Source organism: Eurytemora carolleeae, unplaced genomic scaffold, assembly GCF_000591075.1.
Source record: "Eurytemora carolleeae unplaced genomic scaffold, Eaff_2.0 scaffold537, whole genome shotgun sequence".
Lineage (NCBI taxonomy): Eukaryota > Metazoa > Arthropoda > Copepoda > Calanoida > Temoridae > Eurytemora > Eurytemora carolleeae.
The window spans coordinates 30,358-55,360 of record NW_019396509.1 but is presented as its reverse complement, the minus strand read 5'-3'; the positions used below and the strand labels follow the sequence as shown (position 1 = coordinate 55,360).

Genomic DNA, 25,003 nt, shown 5'->3' with positions numbered 1-25,003 from the left:
AATGATTCGTTGCAACACGAATCTTATTGGATCCAAATATAGCATACGCTTAAATAAACTATCAACGTAATTCAAACTGACTCTTTTTATTTGAAATAGTGCCTTCAATGATTCGCGGTTGATTTTTCAAGAAAGCAAGGATTTATGCGTCATCGTTTCTCAGATAAAGGATTCAAAGGGTCACTTTAAACTACATAACATTTATCAACAATATTCTACATTAAACACTCTTGTATCATGATAAACCTAAATTCAAGTCGGAATGTATGTATCAACTGCTAGGTCTTCGACGTTTAGAAAATGCAAAATTTAACGATAAAAATGAATAAAAATAAGTTTATTAATACGCGAATATTATGCTTGTAATGGAACCCCAGAGCAAATGCCTTTATCGAGATTGGGAAAACAATTGTATATTTGTTTCCATCCAGGGCAGGATACATCCTTCAAACCATATTATTGATACAGGATAGCCATGTATCATGGATACAGGATAGCCAGATATCCTAATATACAAGGGTAGCCTAGCATCCTGGATGCAAGGAAAGCCAGGTATCCTAGATATAAGGATAGCCAGGTATCCTGGATACAAGGATAGCCAGGTATCCTGGATACAATAATAGCCAGGTATCCTGGATACAAGGATGGCCAGGTATCCTGGATACAAGGATAGCCAGGTATCCTGGATATAAGAATAGCCAGATATCCTGGATACAAGGTTAGCCAGGTATCCTGGATACAAGGATAGCGAGGTATCCTGGATACAAGGTTAGCCAGGTATCCTGGATACAAGGGTAGCCTAGCATCCTGGATATAAGGATTGCCAGGTTTCCTGGATACAAAGATAGCCAGGGATCTTGGATTTAAGGTTACCAAGGTATTCTGAATACAAGGATAGCCAGGTATTCTGGATACAAGGTTAGCCAGATAACCTGGATACAAAGTTAGCCAGGTATCCTGGATACAAGGATAGCCAGATATCCTGGATACAAGGGTAGCCTAGCATCCTGGATACAAGGATTGCCAAGTATCCTGGATACAAGGATAGCCAAGTATCCTGGATACAAGGATAGCCAAGTATCCTGGATACAAGGATAGCCAGGTATCCTGGATACAAGGATAGCCAGGTATCCTGGATACAAGGATTGCCAGGTATCCTGGATACAAGGATAGCCAAGTATTCTGGATACAAGGATAGCCAAGTATCCTGGATACAAGGATACCTGGATACAAGGATAGCCAAGTATCCTGGATACAAGGATAGCCAGGTATCCTGGATACAAGGATTGCCAGGTATCCTGGATACAAGGATAGCCAAGTATTCTGGATACAAGGATAGCCAAGTATCCTGGATACAAGGATAGCCAGGTATCCTGGATACAAGGATTGCCAAGTATCCTGGATAAAAGGATAGCCAAGTATTCTGTATACAAGCATAGCCAAGTATCCTGGATACAAGGATAGCCAAGTATCCTCGATACAAGGATAGCCAAGTATCCTCGATACAAGGATAGCCAAGTATCCCGGATAGAAAAGACAATGATATCCGGAACTATCCCGTAACATGAAACAGAAATAGATGTTACCCGAGCACAAACATAATGAACTGGTTAATCTCATATTTTTAGTTTCTATTTTTAGAACAGCATGACCTCAAAATATTGTATTGATAGCTAGACAATGAATGGTCTAAGCAACATATTGAGTATAAATCATAATGGAGTCGCTAATCTCAGGGTAAAAATTTTACTTTGGTTCATCTGGGAGACCCACTTGCTCCCTGGTGAAAGAGTGGAGGGGGGGCACATGGCCCCTGCCCCCCCTGGTATAAGGGAGATCCCCCACTACTATGTGGGAAGAGTGGAGATTTGTGGGAGTTTGATCTAGGGGGAAGGAGTGGTCCACCGCCCCCTTGAAGGGGTAGAAGGGGGCCACTGCCCCCTTGAAGGGGTAGAAGGGGTCCACTAGGTTGCATATAAACATTTGCAGGAAATTGTGAATGCTGCACGCCACCTGAAAATTAAAAAATAGTTAAGTTTTCTTTTACGGTTCAACTATATAGTCCACAAATATCCCAACTCAACAGAAGCCTTTTTAGATTGGGTTTTGCTTAAAGGAACTGTAAGCGCAATTTCAAGTGACCCTCCATGCAAAGATAACAATGTCCGATTCACAGCGGTACCATTAAAAGCTTGATCAAGTATGAATTAGATATCGATGTTTGTAATTTCGAAAACTGATTATTTACAAGTGACGTGCGCATTTCAAATGAAGGAAGACATATGGGAATTATCAGAATTAAACACTAAGATACCTAGAAAAATGACAATATCTTCCGCATTATTGATCAGATAAAAGTTGTGAATCGGGCATTGCCGTTTTGAATGGATAATCACTTGAAATTACGTTATAAATCTAACCAATCAGAAGTAAAAAATAATCCTTATTAATGAGTTGGCTGTAATTACCTTGGTTGCTAGCTGACGGAACATGATGGCCGAAGGTAAAGTGAGATCCCATCTCCGGCCCGGTAGATATAGGACCATAAGGACGGTCCCAGGACGCGGACCCAGGAGCAGAACTTCGATCGAACCCCATAGGAGGAGGGAGGTGTTTGGTCGGAGTGGAGGAGGACGAGGACGTGTTGGAGTCCATTAACTTAGGAGCCGGAGATAAGGGTTCAGATATTCCGTTCCGGCTTCGGGGTATCAGCGGAGGTTGGGACGCAGTGTCCATAATTGAATTGCGTTTCGGGAAAACCGGTTCAATTAAGGGATTACGACTTTCTAGCGGCGGTTTGCCGCTGATATAACCAGATACAGAGCGGGTCGGTGGATGCCGGGGCGGTAAAGGAGGTGGAGGAGAGGAATCACGTGGTGGGAGGGGTGGCGTTTCACCAACATGTCGAGGTTTTGGAGGTAGGGGCGGCGGTTTCCCAACTGGCATTGGGGGAATTGAATGAGCCGCTGTTGGTCCTGAGGGAAGGATGACTGAGATCTTGATGGGATCGTCTCGGAACCCGGCGAATTCCTCTCTAGGAGAAGTTTGTACGCTGGGTGTAACAGGAGTGGAGACTGGAGACTGTTTAAATACTTGACTAGGAGAACCAAAGTTTGGGGAACTGAGAGGTGACTCGTCCTTGCTGTGCCGGGACGTGTGCCCACTCGATATCTTCGGCAAAGGGTTTGGCGGATTTTTCCCTGGCAACGTTTTCGGTTTTATTCCTGGGGATTTGAGAGAAAGACCGGGCCATCGTCGTTCAGGGTTTTTGCGCTTTATCGTGTCTGATGCTCGTGGCTCGATTTCCACGGATTTTTCCCACAAAAAGTCGGTGATTTCCTTCTCCTGAAATCCTGGAAATGGGTCCAGGTTTTCCAGACGGATCTTGAGGTCAGGATAGTCCTGGAGACAATAGGGTTGGTTCTGATACTGTTGAATCTCACTTATGATCTCAGCAACCTTACGTCGTTTCGAAAAGTTGATGAGTTCTGAGTTGTGAAGAAAATCCGGGTTTCCCTCCTCTAGGAAAAGGATGTTTGTCTGATAATGACCAAAGAAAGGAACACAGGGGGGATTAATTGAGCGGAGTTTCTCAAGATAGAGTTTAAAATGATCGTCCACCAGACTAGTTGCATCCTCTAGAGCCTAAACAAGATAGAGTTTAAAAGAGTGCCATGTAAGACAACGGTAAACTTTTAACTAATCAACAATTTTATGTATATCATTTTTCCACTAGCGTGAAAAGTGTTGAATTCTGTCTTTCGTTACTTCTGCAGCATAAATATTTGAGAGAAAGTTTTTGACGTGAAATGGTTCGTGTCACAAAAATGAGGGAAAATGTAAAAAAGGAAAAAAACTTAAATTAACGAAATTGATAACAGTAAAACATGGTAAAATTATGGAAGTATTCACCTTGAGATATGTTCCAGGAATCCTATCCTTGGTTGAGAGCAGACGATGAACCGCCGAGCTATTGAGAGCGGATGTAATCGCCAGAACACCGTGGAAATTATTATACTCCTGAAACAATTTCATAATTAAAAGTAATGAACACTTTGATTAAAATAAAATTCTAGAATTCAAAATATTTCTGTGACAAATAAATAACATTTTTACCATGTTTTTGACCAATAATTTTCCGTTTTTTATTCGCTGAAAGGTGGCACCACCCCCACCCCCCCTCGCTGGGAAATATAGAGGAGGTTGCCACCCCTCTTACTTTGGAAGTAAGGTATTTAGTACTATTTTGATCTCCAGTATTCTTATCCCTACCTGTAACCCTTATGATCTCCAGTATTCTTATCCCTACCTGTAACCCTTATGATCTCCAGTATTCTTATCCCTACCTGAAACTATTATGATCTCCAGTATTTTTATCCCTACCTGTAACCCTCATGATCTCTCTTATCCCTACCTGTTATGAGCTCGAGTATTTTTATTCCTACCTGTAACACCATCATGATCTCCAGTATTCTCTGCATCACGGAGATCCTCTCCTCCATATTGTCAGCGATCAGGATCGTTTTCTCCAGATACCTTGAACCACAGATTACACAGTTAATACGAGAGAACTAGGTTGATCAGAGATTTAACAGATAGGACAAGGAAAGTAGTTTATGCATTGATTAAACAGATAGGACATGAGAAAAGATTAAAAAAAAATAGGACAAGAAAACAAGTTTACGCAAAAATTACGCAGATTAAGCACAGATAACACTGAGAGCACAGATAGGACAAGTGTATTAGTTTAAGCACTAATTACACAGATGTTGGGTAACATGAAATTTGAAAGTACGTTTACACTTACAGTCCCTTTAATAAATTAATTGATTGATAGATATTTTACCTTGTAAAGTTGGTTGTATGTCTAACCATCTTGAGAAGGTTCGGAGACCGTTTATCCTTGTCTTCTCTTGTCCAGGCCAGGTCCACCAGCTCACTCGGTTTTACAGACCTGAACACATGATTAGTAATAGTTAGTTTTTTACTAGTGGAATGGCAATTTTCCGAGTGGATAGTTTTTAAGTGAGAAGTATCTAAGAGGCATTTTTTCCATTTCGCTCGGGAAAGTACATGTTCTTAAAAAGTTTTTACTAGAAACTATCAAACTATCAGTGCCCAAACACGGCCGGAGAGGCTTTTGTAGAATTATAGAATAGAAAACGGGAAAGTACACCAGATGAAAAATATACTGTACCTGTAGTGCTGATACTCTATGATTGTAAGCTGTCTAGCAATCTCTATGGGATGATACGTCATGATCAGTGGCCAATCTTCTTGCGGATTTTTTATATGAATTTCTATAGGTGGCGGGGATCGGTCGAAGTTGAACTGAATATCCTTCTGTCCCTCGTCGTTATCAAGCCTGCGTTGCACCAACTTGCTGATGTTCTCCACCCACTTCCTCATGTACCTGCCCTGGATCTTGTCCAGAAAGGAGGTGAGGCAGTGCAGGAGATCAATGTCCTCGTCGAAATCGTAAAAGTGTTGATCAACCCAGTGCTTGAGCACGTTGAGCACTCGAAACTGAACGGGTTGAACATATTCCTTCCGGAACCGTTTCTCATCCTGGACAAACCGCAATCGACGGGATTTGTCGGATTGATCAAACTCCGGGATGTTGAATCGGTCGATAAGAAGATCAAGCAGCTCCTTAGGTGTAGAAAAAGACCTGTAAGTTGTGAGAAATGTTTTCATGAATACCGGTGTGGCGTATAAATGATATGTAAGTCTCTCCACTAGTTTGATAAGGGTTGCTCCTTTAATAATCGGGACTCCACTGCTCTTCTCCCGCTCTTCAAATATAATATTATGAGCAGAGTCAAGCTCACCAAACCTAAAATAGTTTTCATAAAAACAACTTTATTGGACAAGTATAATAAAAGAATTACTAAAATAATTAAATCAATTATAATAATCAAGATAATATAATAATTTAAAGTATATTTAAATATCAGTAATTAATATATTTAACAGTAAAATAAACACTTCCTTTAAGTATACATTCTGAAGCATGGAATTTTTCTACAATTTGACATAGAACTTATATACAATTTTTTACATATCAATCAACATTTATTTGGGATACCATTGGATGGAATAATATGGACCAGTCAGTCAATTCAATGTTTTAAAATGAAATTGGCGAAAATCAACATGAGTAGGACTAACAGAAAGAGGGCAGGATTCTGGTTGTTTATATTTTACTATGACGTCTTAGGACTGCTTAGTGCTTAAAACTAGTTTTAACAAAAATGGAGCTGTCTTGGGCGGATCGCCTAGTAATTGGAGAGTCTCCAAACTGGAGCTGTCCCGGGCGGATCGCCTAGTATAAGTCTTCTCCCTAGGTTGCAAACCCCGTGGATACGTTGTTTCGACGGTTAGGAGCGCCGAACCCTATTTCATTGAATGATGGGTTGTCCTTTAATAATAATAACAAAACAATAATAAAAATTGTAACACAAATTTCGGATTGATGTTTAATCTCAACAAACCAGTTTCTGAGCAGTACTAATACGCCAGAGTAAATAAAAACAAACCGGCTCCAACTTCAAATCAACTGACATTTAAACAAATTAAAACAATAATAGCAATGATAGCAATTGTAACAATGATAGCAATTGTAACAATGATAGCAATTGTAACAATGATAGCAATTGTAACAATGATAGCAATTGTAACAATGATAGCAATAGTAACAATGAAAACATTGACTAAAATGACAAAATGACAGCAATGATAACAATGACAACAAATCAAATGAAATCAAATTAAATCAGACTGTTAAAATCGAAATGAACTCACTAGTTCAACAATGCCAACAATGACAATAATAATAATAATAATACCTATACAGACTAGGGTCAGGTAGACGGAGAGGATGCTTATTCTCCTCGTCTGAGAGAATAACATCCAGGGTTCTCTCCAGCATACTTTTAGTATTTAGCATCACTAGGGCCGCCATCCAGTCGTTCTTATCCTCCATACTCTCACATTTGAATATAACTCTCTGCTGATCCCGCTGACAGAGTTCGAATATATGTCTGTCAAATTTCAATATACATTGGATATATTTATTATCATTATTATTATTATCATTATTAACACCATTATTATTATTATTATTATTATTATTATTATCATTATTAATTATTATTATTATTATCATTATTATTATCATTATTATCATCATTATTATTACTATTATTATTATTATTAATATTGTAAAAAGACAATCTGCCATTTAATGAAGTTTGTGCCGCGTTTCCATCCATCCTGACGTATCCTTGAAAAATACCCAAAAATAAATAGATATTTTTTTGTTGGTGTTACCTCATGTGACCCCATGGAAAACTTAAAGGGCAAATAAGATAACAAAAAAGGGCCCCCAAAAAATGGATATCCACCAAGATTTTTATTAAAATTAAAATTTGAGATTTTTTTATAAATTTAAAAAAATGGTTGAATGTAAAGTAACATTTTAAAAGCTAAACTGAATACGAGAAATAACCTACATTAGAACCTAATACAAATTAAATTATTTTATCGAGAAAATGTTTGAAATTCAATTAAATGAACAAGGAAAATTAAAAAAATACTTTGCCAATAAAAATCTTAATGTTCAGACTAAATCTGTATTTAGACAGAGATTTGAATAGAACTCTTTTATTACTGGTAATTTTAGTATTAGCAAAATCGTAAAAATAGGATTAACAATCCAACATATGTTGAAAACTTAAATATCTTAAAATATTTAATTTGCAAATTTAATTCAATTGGATAAAACAATTAAATTGAAATTATAACGATTTAAGAGAGAAGAAGTGGTTTATTGGTCTCCCAAATATGTATATTTTTAATGCTTAAATTAAAATATAAAGAGAAAAAAGACTACGACCAACAACAGCTGACAATTTATAATATAACAAATTGCCAATTTGAAGTTTTGGCAACAAATTGCCAATTTTAGTCTGCTTAAGAGATTAATCAAAAGACTACCCCTTCATTTTAAAATGTCTCCCATGAGTAATTTTTAATAGAAAACTTCTATTTAAAATTGAATAAAAAACCGCTGTAAATCACTATTATGTTCTCCGGTATTTTTTTATTGTTTCGCGAAACTCATGATCTCTCTTATCCCTACCTGTTATGAGCTCGAGTATTTTTATTCCTACCTGTAACACCATCATGATCTCCAGTATTCTCTGCATCACGGAGATCCTCTCCTCCATATTGNTAATAATCCTTCACATAGGATTACATATCTAGAACATAAACAATATTATTAATAATCCTTCACATAGGATTACATATCTAGAACATAAACAATATTATTAATAATCCGTCACATAGGATTACATATCTAGAACATAAACAATATTATTAATAATCCGTCACATAGGATTACATATCTAGAACATGAACAATATTATTAGTAATCCTTCGTTTAAATATATAGTTTTAGCCATTTTTTGTAAATGTATACTGTATAGTGTATAGTGTGGTTTTGTTTAAGATATCATATATACTCTTGGAACAGATAACTTTGCAGATTTGACCCATTTCTAACATACAGTGTTAGAATTGGGTCAAGTGTTAGTTTTGGAATTAATTTCCTTTGTATTTAAAGTATTTTGAGAAATAACTGAAGTATTTAAAGTATGGTGTGACCTATACAACTGTGGAATAGAAAAACGTCTGTTAGAACCAAATTTGTGATTCTTAATACTCTGATGAAGTCCTGGGTTATCATAAAAAAACAGCTAAAACCCCACCCCACCCCTCTCCTAGTCTTAGCCTTTACTTAATTTTTTATTAATAAACTCTTTAAGAAATGTGGCCAACTTTTAATGATATTTATTACCTGCGAGTTTACAACACTAAAACTGACACATTTATTTATTAACTATGTGCAGATGACTAAAACATATAATCTTTACTAAAGGAATATTGTTTCAACAATGATTTTATTCCGAACAAAATGAATGAATTATACTAGTAATTCTATTCTCCAGTAGATAGCATTTTACCTACTCTGAGGCCGAAGGGCCCTGTGTACAGTTGCTAGTTTTACAGCTTTCTGGGCACCAAAGCGGTTTCTGGTTTTAGACCAAACAAATCCCATTGTAGAAATTTATCATCTGCATTTATTTTTATAATTTCAAGTACAAGGGTAACCACGCCCACAAAGGATGAGACTTCATAGACGACTGTACGAAATGTATACTGTCTGTTTCCTTCCATTTACGATTCCCTGCAACTATAAACTTTTAGTTTATTTGCCGAATCATTAAATAAGCCATTAGGTTACTTTATCTCAGACAGAATTGGTAAATATAATTCACTTGGGGACTTCATATTTCAAGAGTTTCCGGTCGTCTTTACAGTCTCATCCTTTGATGGTAACCCTGTATCTTCTATAACTCCACAACATACTCTTATAAAAAGTATTTCAGTATTTAACAATGGTCTTTCTCATTGAACATATAATATATATCTAAGCAAAAAATAGACCTACTCAGAGATTCATTCCTATATTTACATATTAAATTTTGATTATTTTTATATAACTATAACCTATCAGTGATAGGCTATCACAAAAAAAAATATTATTTTTCATAACTATAAATTTCACCTATTGCTTCAATAGATAGTCTTATTAGTATAAATAAGTATGTTTTGAAAGGGTTAAGCCACGTTTAAATTGAAAACCCCAATTAAACACAATAATACCCCTCAAAAAATACTGGGCTGGTTAAAAAAAAAACTTTTTTTTTCTTTCCCTGCGATTTACACAAAACCCAAAATATTGCAGTGTTCACAAACTCATTTCACTTAATGAATCGATGTTTAATGTATCGGTACCACATTTTCCATTGTAACGACATTAAATACTCGTTAATTCCTAAAATGTCGTCTTTCTATTCCACAGTGTTATTGGTCCCACTATAAGGTTTTGAGGTTAGAACATAAAGCTTGAAGAAGTACTACTGTTGCTAGTGAACAGCTGGAGTAACCAGCTGCACACCTGTTCCATCGGGATCATTTTCCAACACTGAGATAAACTGTTTAGGCACGTAACACGCGCGCCATGCGGTCACATGATGTGTCAGTAAACCATTATTTTTGCAAATTCAACGTTTTTGGACATTTTTGGGGATTTTTGTAAGCAGAAAGCGCGCATTTCACATCCAAACATAAAGGAATAGGATGATTTCGCCGATAGTTAAGGCTTCATTTTAACAGATAAGCTTTTAGAATTACATTTCACTATACAATTACTTAGTTAATTTCAAGATTACATACCTCTCTTTCAACTTCTTGCGGTCGGTCCCAACTTTTAGTTTGCCCTCGTATACTATCTCAGATGAGTTAGCGACAATATCCTTCCCCTCCCACCCGGCAATAGTCTGCTGTAGCTGATTCAGTCGAACCAGCGACTGTTGTCGTGATTGTCGACCAGGCCCGTACCTACAAACATTAAAAGTATAAAATATAGAATAGATGACTTAGTGGATTTTCTTATTGGACCAAATAGCATTTTATAGGCAACATATTGTATCAAATTTCTTTAATCTTACTTTTTATAACAGGCCTTTGTCGATTAAACATCTGAAAACGGACATTTAAATAGTCTATATTTCTTGTTTGACATTTTTTCACATGTACATTTTATTTAAGCATATAAATCGTGGACATTACCCGACACGAAGCAGATGATGAATCTTATAATGGTCATTTTAGAGTTTAAATAAAAGTTGACAATTTAAAACGTCTTTTGCGTAATTCTACAACTGAAACAAAAGGTAAAAAAAACACGTTTAAACCTCGAAAAACGACAATATCTTCTAAATTATTGATCAGGTAAAGGTTTCAAGGGTACCATACCATTGCCATCTTTGCATGAAGGGTCAATCCATTTACACTCACAGTTCTTTATCATTTAATAAATATAATTATAGAATCTCACTTTAAAATTGAAACTTGACAAAAATATAAAACTAAATCCTACCTGTGAAAGACATCGGTCGCTTTGTGCACGCCAGCCCCGACTGGACCAAGCGCATTGCTGACTGCGCACGCAGAACTCAGTCGGTTGTGTAGAGGAGTTAACATCGCTGCAACCTGGATCAAACAGGGAGAATCAAAAAGAAGGAAGAAAGTAAAGCCGTGATGAGAGTTTAAGACCGGGTTTTAAAAAATAATCCAGAGATAATCCCAGTATTTACACCGATCAAGTCCGGATCAAAAAAAAATCGGGTTTTAGACTCGCAGCACCGGTCAACTGACCGATGACCATGTTTAATATCTACGATCCTCCATTAAAGATAAACGAAGCGTCTCAATATCTAACTGTGTGGCGTGAATAAACGTCAAGTAGAGTTTAGAAAGGTTTGTAGAAATGTTTAAATTAAAAAATATTTTTTTTTCTAACTTTTTTTCATGATTTACTTCACATACAAGTAATGTGCATCTATAAGTTATACCATTCATTTGATAAAGGGGATTATTGAAGGAGGGGATTATTGAAGGATGGGATTGTTGGAGGATGGGGTTGTTGGAGAACGGGATTGTTGTAGGAGAAAATTAGTGGAGGTGATTGTTGGAGAAGGGGATGAGGGTGTATAATTGTAAGTGGATGAGGGAAGTGATGATGAGGGTAAATATCTACCTGTTTTAATATATCCTGATCCTCTTTGTTCGGAGATAGTTTAGTCAGGAGCTCAATATACTTAAAGTAATGGAAGCAGTGTAAAACAGGACCAAGGATAAGTTTGGGAAAATAAAACTTCACAGCTTCTCGGAATCCATGACCTGAGGACTGCAACTTCTCTGACACCTAGTATATCAATTTATAGGAAAATGACGATTTTAAGCTTGCATCAAGGATTGAGATTTTTTCCAGAACATTCTTCTTAAATCTTTAGTATTTCAGAATTTTGTATACAACATGCAACACCTTTGTGATATCCAAAATGGATACTAAACTAAACTATACTATCCTCTGGTTTACTAATTAAAGTATCAAGGTATTGACTGGATACAGGACTACACTAACCTCTGGTTTACTAATTAAAGTAGCAAGGTATTGATTGGATACAGGACTATACTAACCTCTGGTTTACTAAGTAAAGTAGTAAGGTATTAAATACAGGACTACACTAACCTCTGGTTTACTAAGTGAAGTAGCAAGGTATTGACTAGATACAGGACTATCTAACCTTTGGTTTATTAAGTAAAGTAGTAAGGTATTGACTGGATACAGGACTACAGTAACCTCTGGTTTACTAATTAAATTAGCAAGGTATTGATTGGATACAGGCCTACACTAACCTTTGGTTTATTAATTAAAGTAGCAAGGTATTGATTGGATACAGGACTATACTAACCTCTGGTTTACTAATTAAAGTAGCAAGGTATTGATTGGATACAGGACTATACTAACCTCTGGTTTACTAATTAAAGTAGCGAGGTATTGATTGGATACAGGACTATACTAACCTCTGGTTTACTAAGTAAAGTAGTAAGATATTGGATACAGGACTACACTAACCTCTGGTTTACTAAGTAAAGTAGCAAGGTATTGACTGGATACAGGACTATACTAACCTCTGGTTTACTAAGTAAAGTAGTAAGGTATTGGATACAGGACTACACTAACCTCTGGTTTACTAAGTAAAGTAGTAAGGTATTGACTGGATACAGGACTTAGAACCTCTCTTGTAAATCTCTCGTAAACAGCAAACTCTTCAGCTTCGGCTAACTCCTCGAAACAAGGTCCAACAGCGGTCACCTTTGATTGATTAAGGATCATCATTACAGAGCATAATAAAATCTGTTTAACAAATGAAACCCATAAAACTGTTTGGAGGAATGAAGGAATTAAATCTATCTAAATTCCAAACATTTGCTTTTCTATCTTCATTATTATTTTCCGTTTAATTAGATATTCATTTATTCCAAATAAACGAATGTATGCAATGTTAATAAAATTAATCCTCCTCTGCACAATATTATTGTTTCAATATACTTGCCCTTTACTTCCCGCCTACTTGTCCTTTACTTCCCGCATACTTTCCCTTCCCCTCCCGCCTACTTCCCCTTTTCCTTCCCGCTACTTTCACTTCCCCATCACCCGCCTACTTTCACTCCCTCCTCCCACCAACCTACCTGCCCTTCTCCTCCCACCTACTTGCCCTCCCACTCCGACCTACCTGCCCCTCCTCCGCCATCTCTAGAGTGTCCTCTAAGCTGCTGATCAGATTGACTGTCAGCTCGACGATGTCGGTGATGTTGGAGAAGATGGCGTCTATCTCCTCGGGCCTCGCAAACTTCAGAATCTGCTGCTTGAACACCTGACACAAAGACATCGATGTGTCACAATTTTCGGTAAACCGTTTCAAAGACATGGTAAAATTACGGTACAGAGATCGTTTAGGTCATGACAATCGGGAAGCTGTTTTACTAACATTGTTAAAATTTGCTAGAAAACAGCGCGCGTTACATTGTGCCAATAACATCGTTACAATTTGCTTATACTGTTTTGTAAACATACCAACAGACATCGTTAATTGTGCTACAAACATCGTTAATCAAAATTTCCGGTAAGCTGTTTAGAATCTGTCACAGAGAAACATCGTATAATTTCGACATTTAAATCGTTAAATTAAAATTTGTGTCACAGACATAAGTAAGTGTCACAAATATCGTTAAACTCGGCTGAAAAGATCGACAAAATGTTTTGTATTCTACAATAAACAGACATACAACATCGTTAAATTGTGACATTTACATAATTTCAGGGTGGCCGAAACTTTTTTGAACCCATCCGTACAAAAATCCGTACATTTTCAGAAGAAATCCGTACAATCCGTACAATTTTCGAAAAACAATCCGTACAATCCGTACAATTTTTTTNAACAAATCCATACAATCCGTACAATCCGTACAATTTTAGGGTTAAAAAAAATCAATCCGTACAATCCGTACATTTTGGCCACCCTGTAATTTTTCAAAGAAGTGCCAAAACATCGTTAAAATGTACTGTCGGCATCGTTAAATTGGGTCACAAACGTCGTTTTACGATGTCACAAACTACGTTAAACTTTGACACAACCATTTGGTAAATAAGTTGATTTTCAAGCTACTGGTGAAGCTAAAAACATCAAATATACCAGCAACGAATATTTTTCAGAATTACCCCGGAGATAATTTTTGATTTTTTGTTTTCATGAGTAGGGGGGATACACAATTTAACATCAAAAATCAACTTTAAGCATTCTTATTATTACACCCACATTTTTCCCGATTCAGCAAATAAAAGCATAATAAAATACATATATTCTGGGGAAAGAATGATGGGGGTGAAATGATTTTTCGAGAAAAATACACACCTCTGCATAATCCACATTTTTATGGGTAGCACTATATGTTTTAATTGAAGGTTAATATTTACCTTAGTGATCATATTTAGATCCCGGAGATATGATTTCTCCTTGAGGATAAGGTCCTTGACCACCTCGTCGTAGGTCTGTGCTGGTCTGTTCCTGAGGTATCCGACCCCATGCTCCTCACTGCTCACCTCCTCCTGGTAGAACATGTCCATCAGGGCCTTGTCAGCACAGATAGCAACCTAGCAATAAATCAACAATTTTAAGTTTTTAATTCGCCTTTTTTCTCTGTACATCAAAAAGTAAAATATCGTTTTTTTTATTATTGTCGAACAATAGTCGAATAGACGGTTACTATTCAAGTAGTCGGATAACCGTCGAATATTCAAACAGTCGGACAATAGTCGAACAATTTAAGTCGAACAAATTTTGATTAGTCGAATAAAATTTGATCAGTCGAACTAAAATCGATTAATCAAACAACGGTCGGGACATAATAAAGAATGGTAAAATAGTCGAATTATCAAATTCAAATGATGAGATAATTGAAAAGTTGAAATTTCAAATACTCTAGTTAGTTTAAAGTATAATTTCAAACGATTTAAGAGTCAAATAGTGAAAAAAACGAATTTAATCGAAAAGTCGAACGAATAAAAGAACGATATAATAAACGAATACTCAAATAATCANTATATCAGCAGATATGTACTCAAGTACTGCAACTATGTACAGAGAAACCTAACCATAGTTTTAATATATCAGCAGATATGTACTCAAGTACTGCAACTATGTACTGAGAAACCTAAATATTAGTTTCAATATATATATTTGTGTCATGGGGTGGGGAGTGTGTTATACCAGTTTTCATTAGCTCACTGAAGTAAAGCACGGGTGTTCACGGGTTCGATTCCCGTACTCTTCAGGACCGGCGCTTCTGTTAGCTGTCCTGATGCCCTAATAACTGTCCTGACGATTCTGGTACCCGTCCAAATGCTTCTAGTAGCTCTAAAAAAATTTACTAAATTTTCCATAACAAAAGCAGTCCTGATGCTCATGGTAGCTGCCCTAATTTTTCTGGCAGCAGCCCTGATGCTTCTGGCAGCAGCAGCAGTCCTGATGTTTCTTGTATCTGTCTTTGACACTTCTGGTAGCATTCCCGGTGGTTCTGGTAAACTCCTGAGACTGCTGGTGTTGCTCGTGCCAGTGAGCTTTTAAAGATTAAAACAAACATGACTGTGTTTAAACTCCAATATTTGGATCTCCAGCTAGATAAGGGAAAAACTTTGGGAAAATAACTTGTTTGATGCTTAGTTAGCCATGAAATTGTAAAATATACCAAAAGTTGATGAAAGTTGTGAGCTAGTACTGCTCTAACTTGCAACCATCACCAAAGAGAAGGTCCAGCAGGTCCTGGTAGATGGAATACGTGTTGTTCAGAGTGGGAAGTTATCCTAGAAGGAAAGGGGAGGCGAAGAGACGACCAGGTGTCAAAGCAAGAGGTCGTAGACAAGAACAAGGGAGAGGTCGTTCTAGAGGGCCAGCTCGGGGTAAAAAAAAAAGGTTCCCCTGCAGTAGATGAACTTCATTCTCCATACATTGATTTTCTTTGATTTTTTTAAAATAAAAATAGAAATTGTACAACAGTTTTATTTCTTGATCACTTCCTATTTTGAAATAATTTTTTTTGCATTTGATACATTGATAAAAACGTTGGAATTTTTTTATTGTTTTGATTAGTCGAATAAAATTTGATCAGTCGAACTAAAATCGATTAATCAAACAACGGTCGGGACATAATAAAGAATGGTAAAATAGTCGAATTATCAAATTCAAATGATGAGATAATTGAAAAGTTGAAATTTCAAATACTCTAGTTAGTTTAAAGTATAATTTCAAACGATTTAAGAGTCAAATAGTGAAAAAAAACGAATTTAATCGAAAAGTCGAACGAATAAAAGAACGATATAATAAACGAATACTCAAATAATCATATAAATTAATAATAGAACGCTCGAATAAACAAATATTCGAATCGAACGATCGAATAGTTCAATAGTTCAATAGTCAAATGGTCGAATAATCAGACAATCAAACATTCGGATAAGATAAGAACTGTTTCATCCTTTCTTAAACATAATAAATTTGTTATTGTTTTACATACAGAGTTCACCAATAAACATGAGAAAGATATATCGTCTTCTTGAAAAAGTTAGTTGAGTCAAATGTGAACCTAATTTTATAATTCTTAAAGCAATTATCATAAAATATTACTCGCCCTGGTATTTTTTAAGTGTGGTCTGCCTATTAAATGCGTTCAATATTACCGGAAAACTAATTTCAGTGTTTGATTTATTTGAGAACCCCAAGGTTATCTAATGTTTTGTTCACTTTTAATCTACATATTTTGTAAAGCCATTTTCTGAACATAAAATAAATAGCAGAGATACAAGACGATTTTTAAATTCCATTATCATGTTTAGTAGAAAACCCTGTAATCTACCTTGATATCTTCACAGGAAATCTGCATTCTTCGCATTTGTTTAATATAGTTTCCAGTTAGTTTCAATATATCAGCAGATATGTACTCTAGTACTGCAACTATGTACAGAGAAACNGGGGAAATTTAAGGCAAATGACATTTAAGGTGTGAATTATTTTAACATTTTTTAAAAAGAATTTTACCGAATAAAAGGTTTATCACTCTAATATATATGATCAACTAATAATGATATTTGTTCTGGCTTTTAAAGGGACTGTAGGTGTAATTTCAAAGGACCCCCAACATATATATATATATATTCCCAAATTCAACATTTTTGAGTAATTTAAAAAAGAGGCAAAAGGATAGGAAGACAATCTTTTTTTACAGTGGTTGGCGTTTTTATGAAGACGACTTTCCTATTTAATTTTTTATTTAATCAAAAATCAAAATCTAAATTCGTCCACAATGTAAATATACGACGACGATAAATGTTTAGATCGAATTTCTAGAAAGTACAAGTATAGTTTTCTCCTGAAAATCTTTGAAAATTATTTTTTTTGTGATTTTTTATCATGCAGTTTTAATTTTTCTGAAACAATATGTAACTAAAAGATGGCCTACCGTTTATCTAATAAACATATTATAATTGGTTTTAATTGTTGACTGATCTGATTAACCGTGCAACCGAACTAATTAGAAGTCTAGGATTCAACCCTCAAGGTTATAATTACAAAGAGAAACAGGATTGTACATGTTTACAGGGGTAAACAGGATTGTACAGGTTTACAAGGGTAAACAGGATTGTACATAAACAGTTTCTTTGTAATTTTAAGGTGTTTTATCATGGACTGGGGATAAAACCTTTAATCGTAAATAACTTTTTTTTTGGTTAAAACTATCAAAAAGGGACGACCAAATTTTCAAAATAAAAGAAGAATTAAAACATTATAAAAAACTGAATGACTTTAAAAAACTTGATGATTACATCACTGCCTATTTTCAATTTACTAAATATTAACAACATTAAAATATATACCATCGGTTTAGTCAATTCAACTTTCTAATACAATAGATTATTATTCTCAAACAGGAAATTTTTTGAAAGCTTACTTTTAACGTTCCAAAAATAAAAAGTCTTTTTGTTTATTACCTCTTGTTTATTCTGAAGAACCTCTTTGCAAAGAATGACATGAATTTTGTCAACTGGCAACACAAGATCAGATTTCTTCCGGCCTTTGCCCACAGCAGTCTGGGCCTCGGTCAGTGCCCATTTATCTATCGGAGTTGGAAACGTTTTCCGAACTCTCTCCTCAACATCCTCAAATAGAATGTTTACATATTTGAGTCAACATCCTTTAATGTAATGTTTACATATTTGAGTCAACATCCTTAAATGGAATGTTTAAATATTTGAGTCAACATCCTTAAATGGAATGTTTACATATTTGAGTCAACATCCTTAAATGGAATTTTTAAATATTTGAGTCAACATACCTAAATGGAATGTTTAAATATTTGAGTCAACATCCCTAAATGGAATGTTTAAATATTTGAGTCAACATCCCTAAATGGAATGTTTAAATATTTGAGTCAACATCCTTAAATGGAATGTTTAAATATTTGAGTCAACATCCCTAAATGGAATGTTTACAAATTTGAGTCAACATCCTTAAATGGAATGTTTAAATAATTGAGTCAACATCCCTAAATGGAATGTTTACATATTTGATTCAACATCCCTAAATGGAATGTTTACATAATTGAGTCAACATCCCTAAATGGAATGTTTACATATTTGAGTCAACATCCCTAAATGGAATGTTTATATAATTGAGTCAACATCCCTAAATGGAATGTTTAAATATTTGAGTCAACATCCCTAAATGGAATGTTTAAATATTTGAGTCAACATCCCTAAATGGAATGTTTAAATATTTGAGTCAACATCCTTTAATGGAATGTTTAAATAATTGAGTCAACATCCCTAAATGGAATGTTTACAAATTTGATTCAACATCCCTAAATGGAATGTTTACATAATTGAGTCAACATCCCTAAATGGAATGTTTACATATTTGAGTCAACATCCCTAAATGGAATGTTTACATATTTGAGTCAACATCCCTAAATGGAATGTTTACATATTAGAGTTATGAAGGAGGTACAAGATTAAATATTTTCATCATATTGTTCATACTTCATAGTAAAACTCGTAACTTTTTAAATTACAATTTAGTGCAATGAATTGGACCAAAACTTTTGATTGTTGTATTTTTTTAGTCATCTTCATTGTAGCAACATTAAATACACAAGCATTGCTATAATGACGTCTTCTTAGATTTTTGGTTCTTACTAAATTATGCTAGGGGACTGTACCTGTACACTTAAAGGAGCAGGTTTTGACGTGAGCATAGCGAGTAGTTTGAGGATCAAGGATTCTACGTATTCCAGGGATTCGTCCTTGGCTGCCAGATTAGGATGAACTTGTGTCAGCACCTGCAGATTAAAATACAAATTTTTATTCAATATTTAAGACAAATAAGCAGAATGAATCAAAATATACTTTTTTCTGAAACATGAGCAGGAAACTTATCCATTGTTTCCTCATAAGATAATATTAGTTAAATTGGACCAATCAGAACTAAGGAATCTTCGAGCCTATAGTGGAAAGCAAGTAATGAAATCTTCTTCCATAAATATAAAAGTGTAATCTCGGTTTGTCTGTTTCTTTGTATATCGGATTACAACTCACGAACCCCATGACCGATTAGCTTCAAATTTTGCTTGGGGAACCGAGAATGTTCTTAGTTTTGTTTTGAGATTCTCAGTTGAGTGGGTCAACTTTTATAAGGAAAAATAGCTAAAATCGTAATTTACGACTAAGCGCTGGAAAACGGCGGGAGTAATATAAATACCCTGGGCAACACTGGGTTGTGAAGCTATTCTTTAATATTCCAATAATAGAAGCTACAAGTGAAATACATCTTATTCAAAAGCGCAAGCCTGTGTCGATCTTCACGAAATTTAAGATCAGAATAGCTCCCCCNCCGTCCTCTAGTGGGTGACTACTGACCACCGACGTAGTTCTTACCAAAAACAAACATTATATGACCTTTAAATCGAACAAAATTGTTTGAATGCAACACACTTTCTGTTTACCTTTTGCAGCGCCGGAATGAACAGTCCCTTTAGTTTAACGAGACTCTCCTCTGAATTCCAATCCTGGTTTCCCCCCTGACCTCCTCCTGGTCCTCCTTGACCTCCCTGACCTCCATGGTCCCCTCCTCCAGGGGAGGGGTTAGGTAACATCCTCCTTTATTCTCCCTGGCCTCCGTCCTAAATATTTAGTCCTAAATTTAAAGTTACTGTCGAAGTAATCTTCTTTACCCGGTAAACAATTTAACTCCTTAAAAATGAGAAGAAGAAAAAATAAGAAATCATTTTTTAATACTTAATTTTATTTACAAAGGTGAATTCCGGATTTATGCAGCAGAGACAAGATAGGAAATTGAGAGAATTAAACGTCAATACCTTTGTCATAGGTAATAGAATAATGGTTTAAAGAGTATTAAGCGTGAGACTCTTACAATAAAGTGTGACTGGAAAACAGCACAAACGAAACGGGTTAGAAAATATATTTTAATGGTACTGTTGTGAGTCGAGAATTCAAAATAAAATGTGAAACAAAATAATAAAAAATTATATTTAACAATTTATTTACAAATATTCCTTTCAAAAACAAGAAACAAAATATATATTTTTGTTACCTTATGTGATTTGTTTGAATTCATGTTCCTACCCCACACACAGATTCTTTCTTGAATTACATTTTTCTGCAATTAGTTGATTAGGTATTAGTAATTTGCATTCTCCTGCAACTGTTGGAGTTCAATTTAGCTGTATTAGGTAGTAAAATAGTTATATAAATATTTATACAGATATTATGTCTAAATATATCACACTTTTCTCAAGAGTTTTCCTCAACTTCAACTACCCTGAGTACTCATCATTCTACAAAAATTTTGAAATTGCATGTTTAGGAGATTTTAACCTATTTCTTTTTGGATACTGGTTATTGAAATTGTGTTATATTTACTGCGCCATGTAATAAAAAAACATTATATATGAAGTTCACAGCTTTAGGATTCTTATTTCCCTAATAGATCATTTTACTTCTCCAAGTACAGGTAGAGATTGAGGTTGTACCGGGTTGACCGGCTCGGACATTAAAACTGTCTTCGCCTGTCCACGATGAATCTTCATATGCTCTTTCAAATGACTCGAAGTCTGAAAGAAACTCAGTATGATCTCCCATTTTGGGGTTTTATCAGAACTTTTACCAAAAGAAGGAAATAATTCTTAAAATCTTTATATTTTTCATGGAGACGTATCAAAATACCGAAAAAAAACGTGTAAAAAACTCTGCTTAAATCAATTTTCTTTTAATACCTGGAATGACTTGTGGCATACCGTGCAGTGAAAAGGTCTATCTCCAGTATGTATCAGGTTATGACGTCTGAAATTAAAATAAAATAAATCAACAAACCAACCAGCCAACCAACCAACCAACCTACCAACAAACAAACACGCCAACAAACCAAACGAACGAACAAACCAACCAACTTACCAGTCAACACAACAATAGCTTCGTGAATCAAAACCCACCAACTAACAAAAAACCAAATAACCAGACCACCACCCAATCAATAAAGTTATAAACCAAACCAACAAACCAACAAACCCACAAACCAACCAACCATCCAACCAACGAATCAACCAACCAACAAAACAACCAACCAACCCGACCACAATCTCACCAACTATTCAACCAGCCAACCTGAGAGAGGAGTTGGTTCTGAATGTTTTGCTACAGGTTTTGCAGAAATATGATTTCTCTCCAGTATGAATTCTGAACAAAAATTAAGATGTAGATTTTAAAAATTTCAAGTTACCAACACTACCTGTTATGTACAGTAAGAGCATTATTTGTACCAAGCAGCTTTCCACATCCCTGCACAGTACAGCGCACCCCGCCTAGACTGCCCGAGTGCTTCCGCTGGTGTCGAACAAGGTCATTCAGCTGCTGCAAGGTTAACAATGGGTTTAGAAGACTTAGGCTTTAATGGGTTGAGAAGATTTATGCTTTGATGGATTGAGAAGATTTAGGCTTTAATGGATTTAGAGGAATTAGGCTTTAATGGATTTGGAGGATTTCGGCTTTAAATAACGGATTTCGGCTTAAATGGAGTGCTCGACATCCGGATCCGCAACATTTTTGCTTCCTTGGATCAATTCCAAAACATCGAGTACAAAATTTGTTTTCTCTCAAAACAATGAATTACAGTGTCCTAACTATATTACGAAAAGATAAGGGACAGTGACATAAATTTATCTTATTTATTAATTTCAAAAAGAATTTTTCTTCATTTTTCATTAAAAAGCTTTGTACATATTCGTAATTGGGCCCCGCAATTCTAATTACCTGATATTGGGCCCCACAATCCTCGCACACAAATGGTTTCAGTCCTGTATGCGTTCTAGATGTTAAAATCAGTTCAGACACCATCTTGTGGGAATTAGAAAATTAAATTTTTTTTATTTAAGTCATTAAAATCATTCTCTGGATATGGAATGAATATTCCATATAAATATTTACTTTTAACAAAAATAAACTGAAAACTCGAATATTAATAACTAGACTTATAGGGCGCTTCGCGCCCATCTTCTAAATTAATTGTGAACATGTTCTCTTTGTGTACATCGTAAAACAAAACAAAAATAATTCGCGGATTTTCACAAAAATTTTCGTGGATTTCAAAATTTTCAAAAATTTAATGAAGATCGAATTTTGATGGAGACAAATGTTTGAAATTTTGATCATTCATAAACCTTCTCTGGGGTCCCTAGATGTCCCACAAAAAATTTGGGCCCGATCGGTTCAGCCGTTTTGACGTTTATTGGATACAAACAGACAGACAAACAAACAAACAGACAGACAAGCCAAATTTATATATAGATAGATGAATTTGATTAATTGATTTCATTATAACTTTTAATGAAGCAAATGAACTAAAGTTTCCTAAGATGTCGTTGTAGACGCGCAGTAGAGAAACAATTTCGGTCACAGATACTACAGACAAACCCAGGCCTTTCCACCCTAATCAATCAATCAATCAACCAACCAATCAACCAACCAATCAATCAATCAACCAATAAATCAATTTATCAATTATTTAGTCAGGCAATCGAAAAAAATATCTAAAAATAACCATATCAACCAATAATCATTTCCAAATTTGAACTAATTTGAAAAGAAATCTGAACAAGAGGCCCCGTTATGAACCCCCCAGACCGCCGCCAGGCGCAGGAAGCACCGTCCCACTCCTGCAAATCAATCAACTAAGTGACATGTAAATCAATCAATCAATCAAAAAATATTCAAACAATATATATCTACCTAACAACATTTCCAAATTTATCAATCAATCAATTGATATGTTAATTATCAAATCAAACAATCATTGAATTATATCATAAATCATAAATCAAACAAAAACTCACGCAATCAGATCACAATCATTTAATTTCCTCCCAAAACAAATTGTAAGGAAAACCTACATTTAATATTTATATAACAATGTAAAAAATAGCTGAAGATTTGAGATAAATCGTACTTACTTTTTATGAATCTTCATGTGCTGCTTTAACTCCTTCTTGGATGAAAACTCTTGTTTGCAAATATCACAGGGGTGAGGCAAACTAATGGTGGGGGATGGAATCCTAGCATTATCTAGAATTTCCAAAATATAAAAACATTCATGTTCGCAAGCTTGAGAAATCCGCAAAATAGCCTGGTAAACCAGCTCCATACAACTCTGCTCTTTTATCACATCATCATGTTCGAGATTTGGAGCTTGGGAAACCAGCTCCACACAACTCTGATCCTCGACCCCCACTCCAAATTTCAGAACCTGATTGTTTGGGGCAGACTTACTACAAGTTAACATCTTGTTAACCCACTCTAGAATATTGTTTCTATCATCTACAGACATATTCACTGTATTTTACTGTTTACTTTACTGTTTATTTTACTGTTTACTTTACTGTTTAAGCTTCACTACAAGTTATTGTTCAAGTTTAATCCTTCACTAATCCCATCTAGTTTTCTTCTCTCTAAAAAAAAATTAATACTATTTATCAAATACAGTCGTCGTCGAAAATATCAGTACAATGAAGACGACTTTCGCTTTCTATTTGTGATTTCTACCTAGCTTTCAAACAGCATGGATGCACTTAACTTGTAGTCTGACAAAAGCTCGCTAAAAATCAAAACTTAAAAAGAAAAGTCGTCTTCAATGTATTTAATATGTTTTAATACCCTCTACAAACACTCGGCAGGAAACAATAAAACCCAGGGGGCAAATGAAGTGTTACAGTTTGGACATGTTCCAGTTTGTTCCCCCAATATGCTCTAATCAGGACCCATTTTGTGTTTCAAGTCATTTTTTTTAAAAGATTTACTAATTTTTTTTAATCACAAGAAGTATTTTGAAACTGTTTTTTTTATGCGGAAACTTAATCAACAATTCAGACATTTTTGATAATCTCTGTTTTTTTCAACAAATAAATCCAAGACTATGATTTGAATACATTATTAGTGTTATCAGCAGACAACCAATCATTCAACAAATGTCTAAAAAATGTAAAAAATTAGTAGAGTCTGTACCTGAGAACTAATTGTTCGTTCTCATCCAGTGCTGTATATAGATTTCTATCCTTGTACACAGATTTCATCCAGGCTAAGTATCCAAAACACCTGAACAATTATATAATCTGTAGTTACCCTCAATCTAAGGAGTGGCATATCCGATTAACAACGGTATCCATTAAAGCTTAGATCTGGTCCTGAAGACCATTTTGATTGGTTAAACTGATTTTTTCCTTTATTATTTCTTTATCACCGATGGGGGTTGATATATGAACGAAAATCTAGGAAAACAAAATTAAAATTGGACATCTAAAGTCAAATTTTTTTATTCTTTTTAATACTTTCAAAGTGTCAAAGTATCAAAGTATCAAATATTCATTATTTTTTCCTCCTAAAAATCATTAATCCCCCCCCCCCCCCCCC

The 25,003-nt window shown here is 35.1% G+C and overlaps 3 protein-coding genes across 3 annotated transcripts in view; all 3 read right to left on the bottom strand.

Annotated features, from left to right (window-relative positions):
• Positions 1–322: 322 nt before the first annotated feature.
• Positions 323–20,728, bottom strand: LOC111704577 (son of sevenless homolog 1). The gene is made up of 21 exons (XM_023476859.1): positions 20,640–20,728; positions 20,032–20,208; positions 19,249–19,368; positions 18,023–18,190; positions 16,891–17,004; positions 14,456–14,632; positions 13,215–13,355; positions 12,662–12,793; positions 11,672–11,839; positions 11,012–11,124; positions 10,306–10,470; positions 8,367–8,411; positions 8,175–8,244; positions 6,849–7,108; positions 5,198–5,836; positions 4,847–4,954; positions 4,446–4,536; positions 3,913–4,020; positions 2,469–3,645; positions 1,224–2,013; positions 323–1,182 (listed from the first exon to the last, which is right to left on the bottom strand). Exons 2-20 carry the CDS (start codon positions 20,179–20,181, stop codon positions 1,757–1,759), a joined length of 4,203 nt encoding a protein of 1,400 aa, XP_023332627.1. The 5' UTR covers positions 20,182–20,208; positions 20,640–20,728; the 3' UTR covers positions 323–1,182; positions 1,224–1,756.
• On the bottom strand, positions 20,701–23,944 carry LOC111704582 (zinc finger protein 3). Its single transcript, XM_023476865.1, has 7 exons — positions 23,551–23,944; positions 22,952–23,029; positions 22,355–22,409; positions 21,834–21,955; positions 21,710–21,781; positions 21,322–21,388; positions 20,701–21,159 (listed from the first exon to the last, which is right to left on the bottom strand). The coding sequence occupies exons 1-7, from the start codon at positions 23,922–23,924 to the stop codon at positions 21,037–21,039; spliced, it is 891 nt and encodes a 296-aa protein (XP_023332633.1). The 5' UTR covers positions 23,925–23,944; the 3' UTR covers positions 20,701–21,036.
• A 19-nt stretch (positions 23,945–23,963) lies between these two features.
• The window catches only part of LOC111704586 (small integral membrane protein 8), a 4,339-nt gene continuing 3,299 nt past the window's right edge, over positions 23,964–25,003 (bottom strand). Inside the window, exons 3-4 of the mRNA XM_023476870.1 lie at positions 24,599–24,688; positions 23,964–24,045 (exon numbers count right to left, since the gene is read on the bottom strand). Of these exons, the coding sequence (XP_023332638.1) occupies positions 24,021–24,045; positions 24,599–24,688 (115 nt within the window). The 3' untranslated portion in view covers positions 23,964–24,020. The remainder of the gene's footprint in view (positions 24,046–24,598; positions 24,689–25,003) is intronic.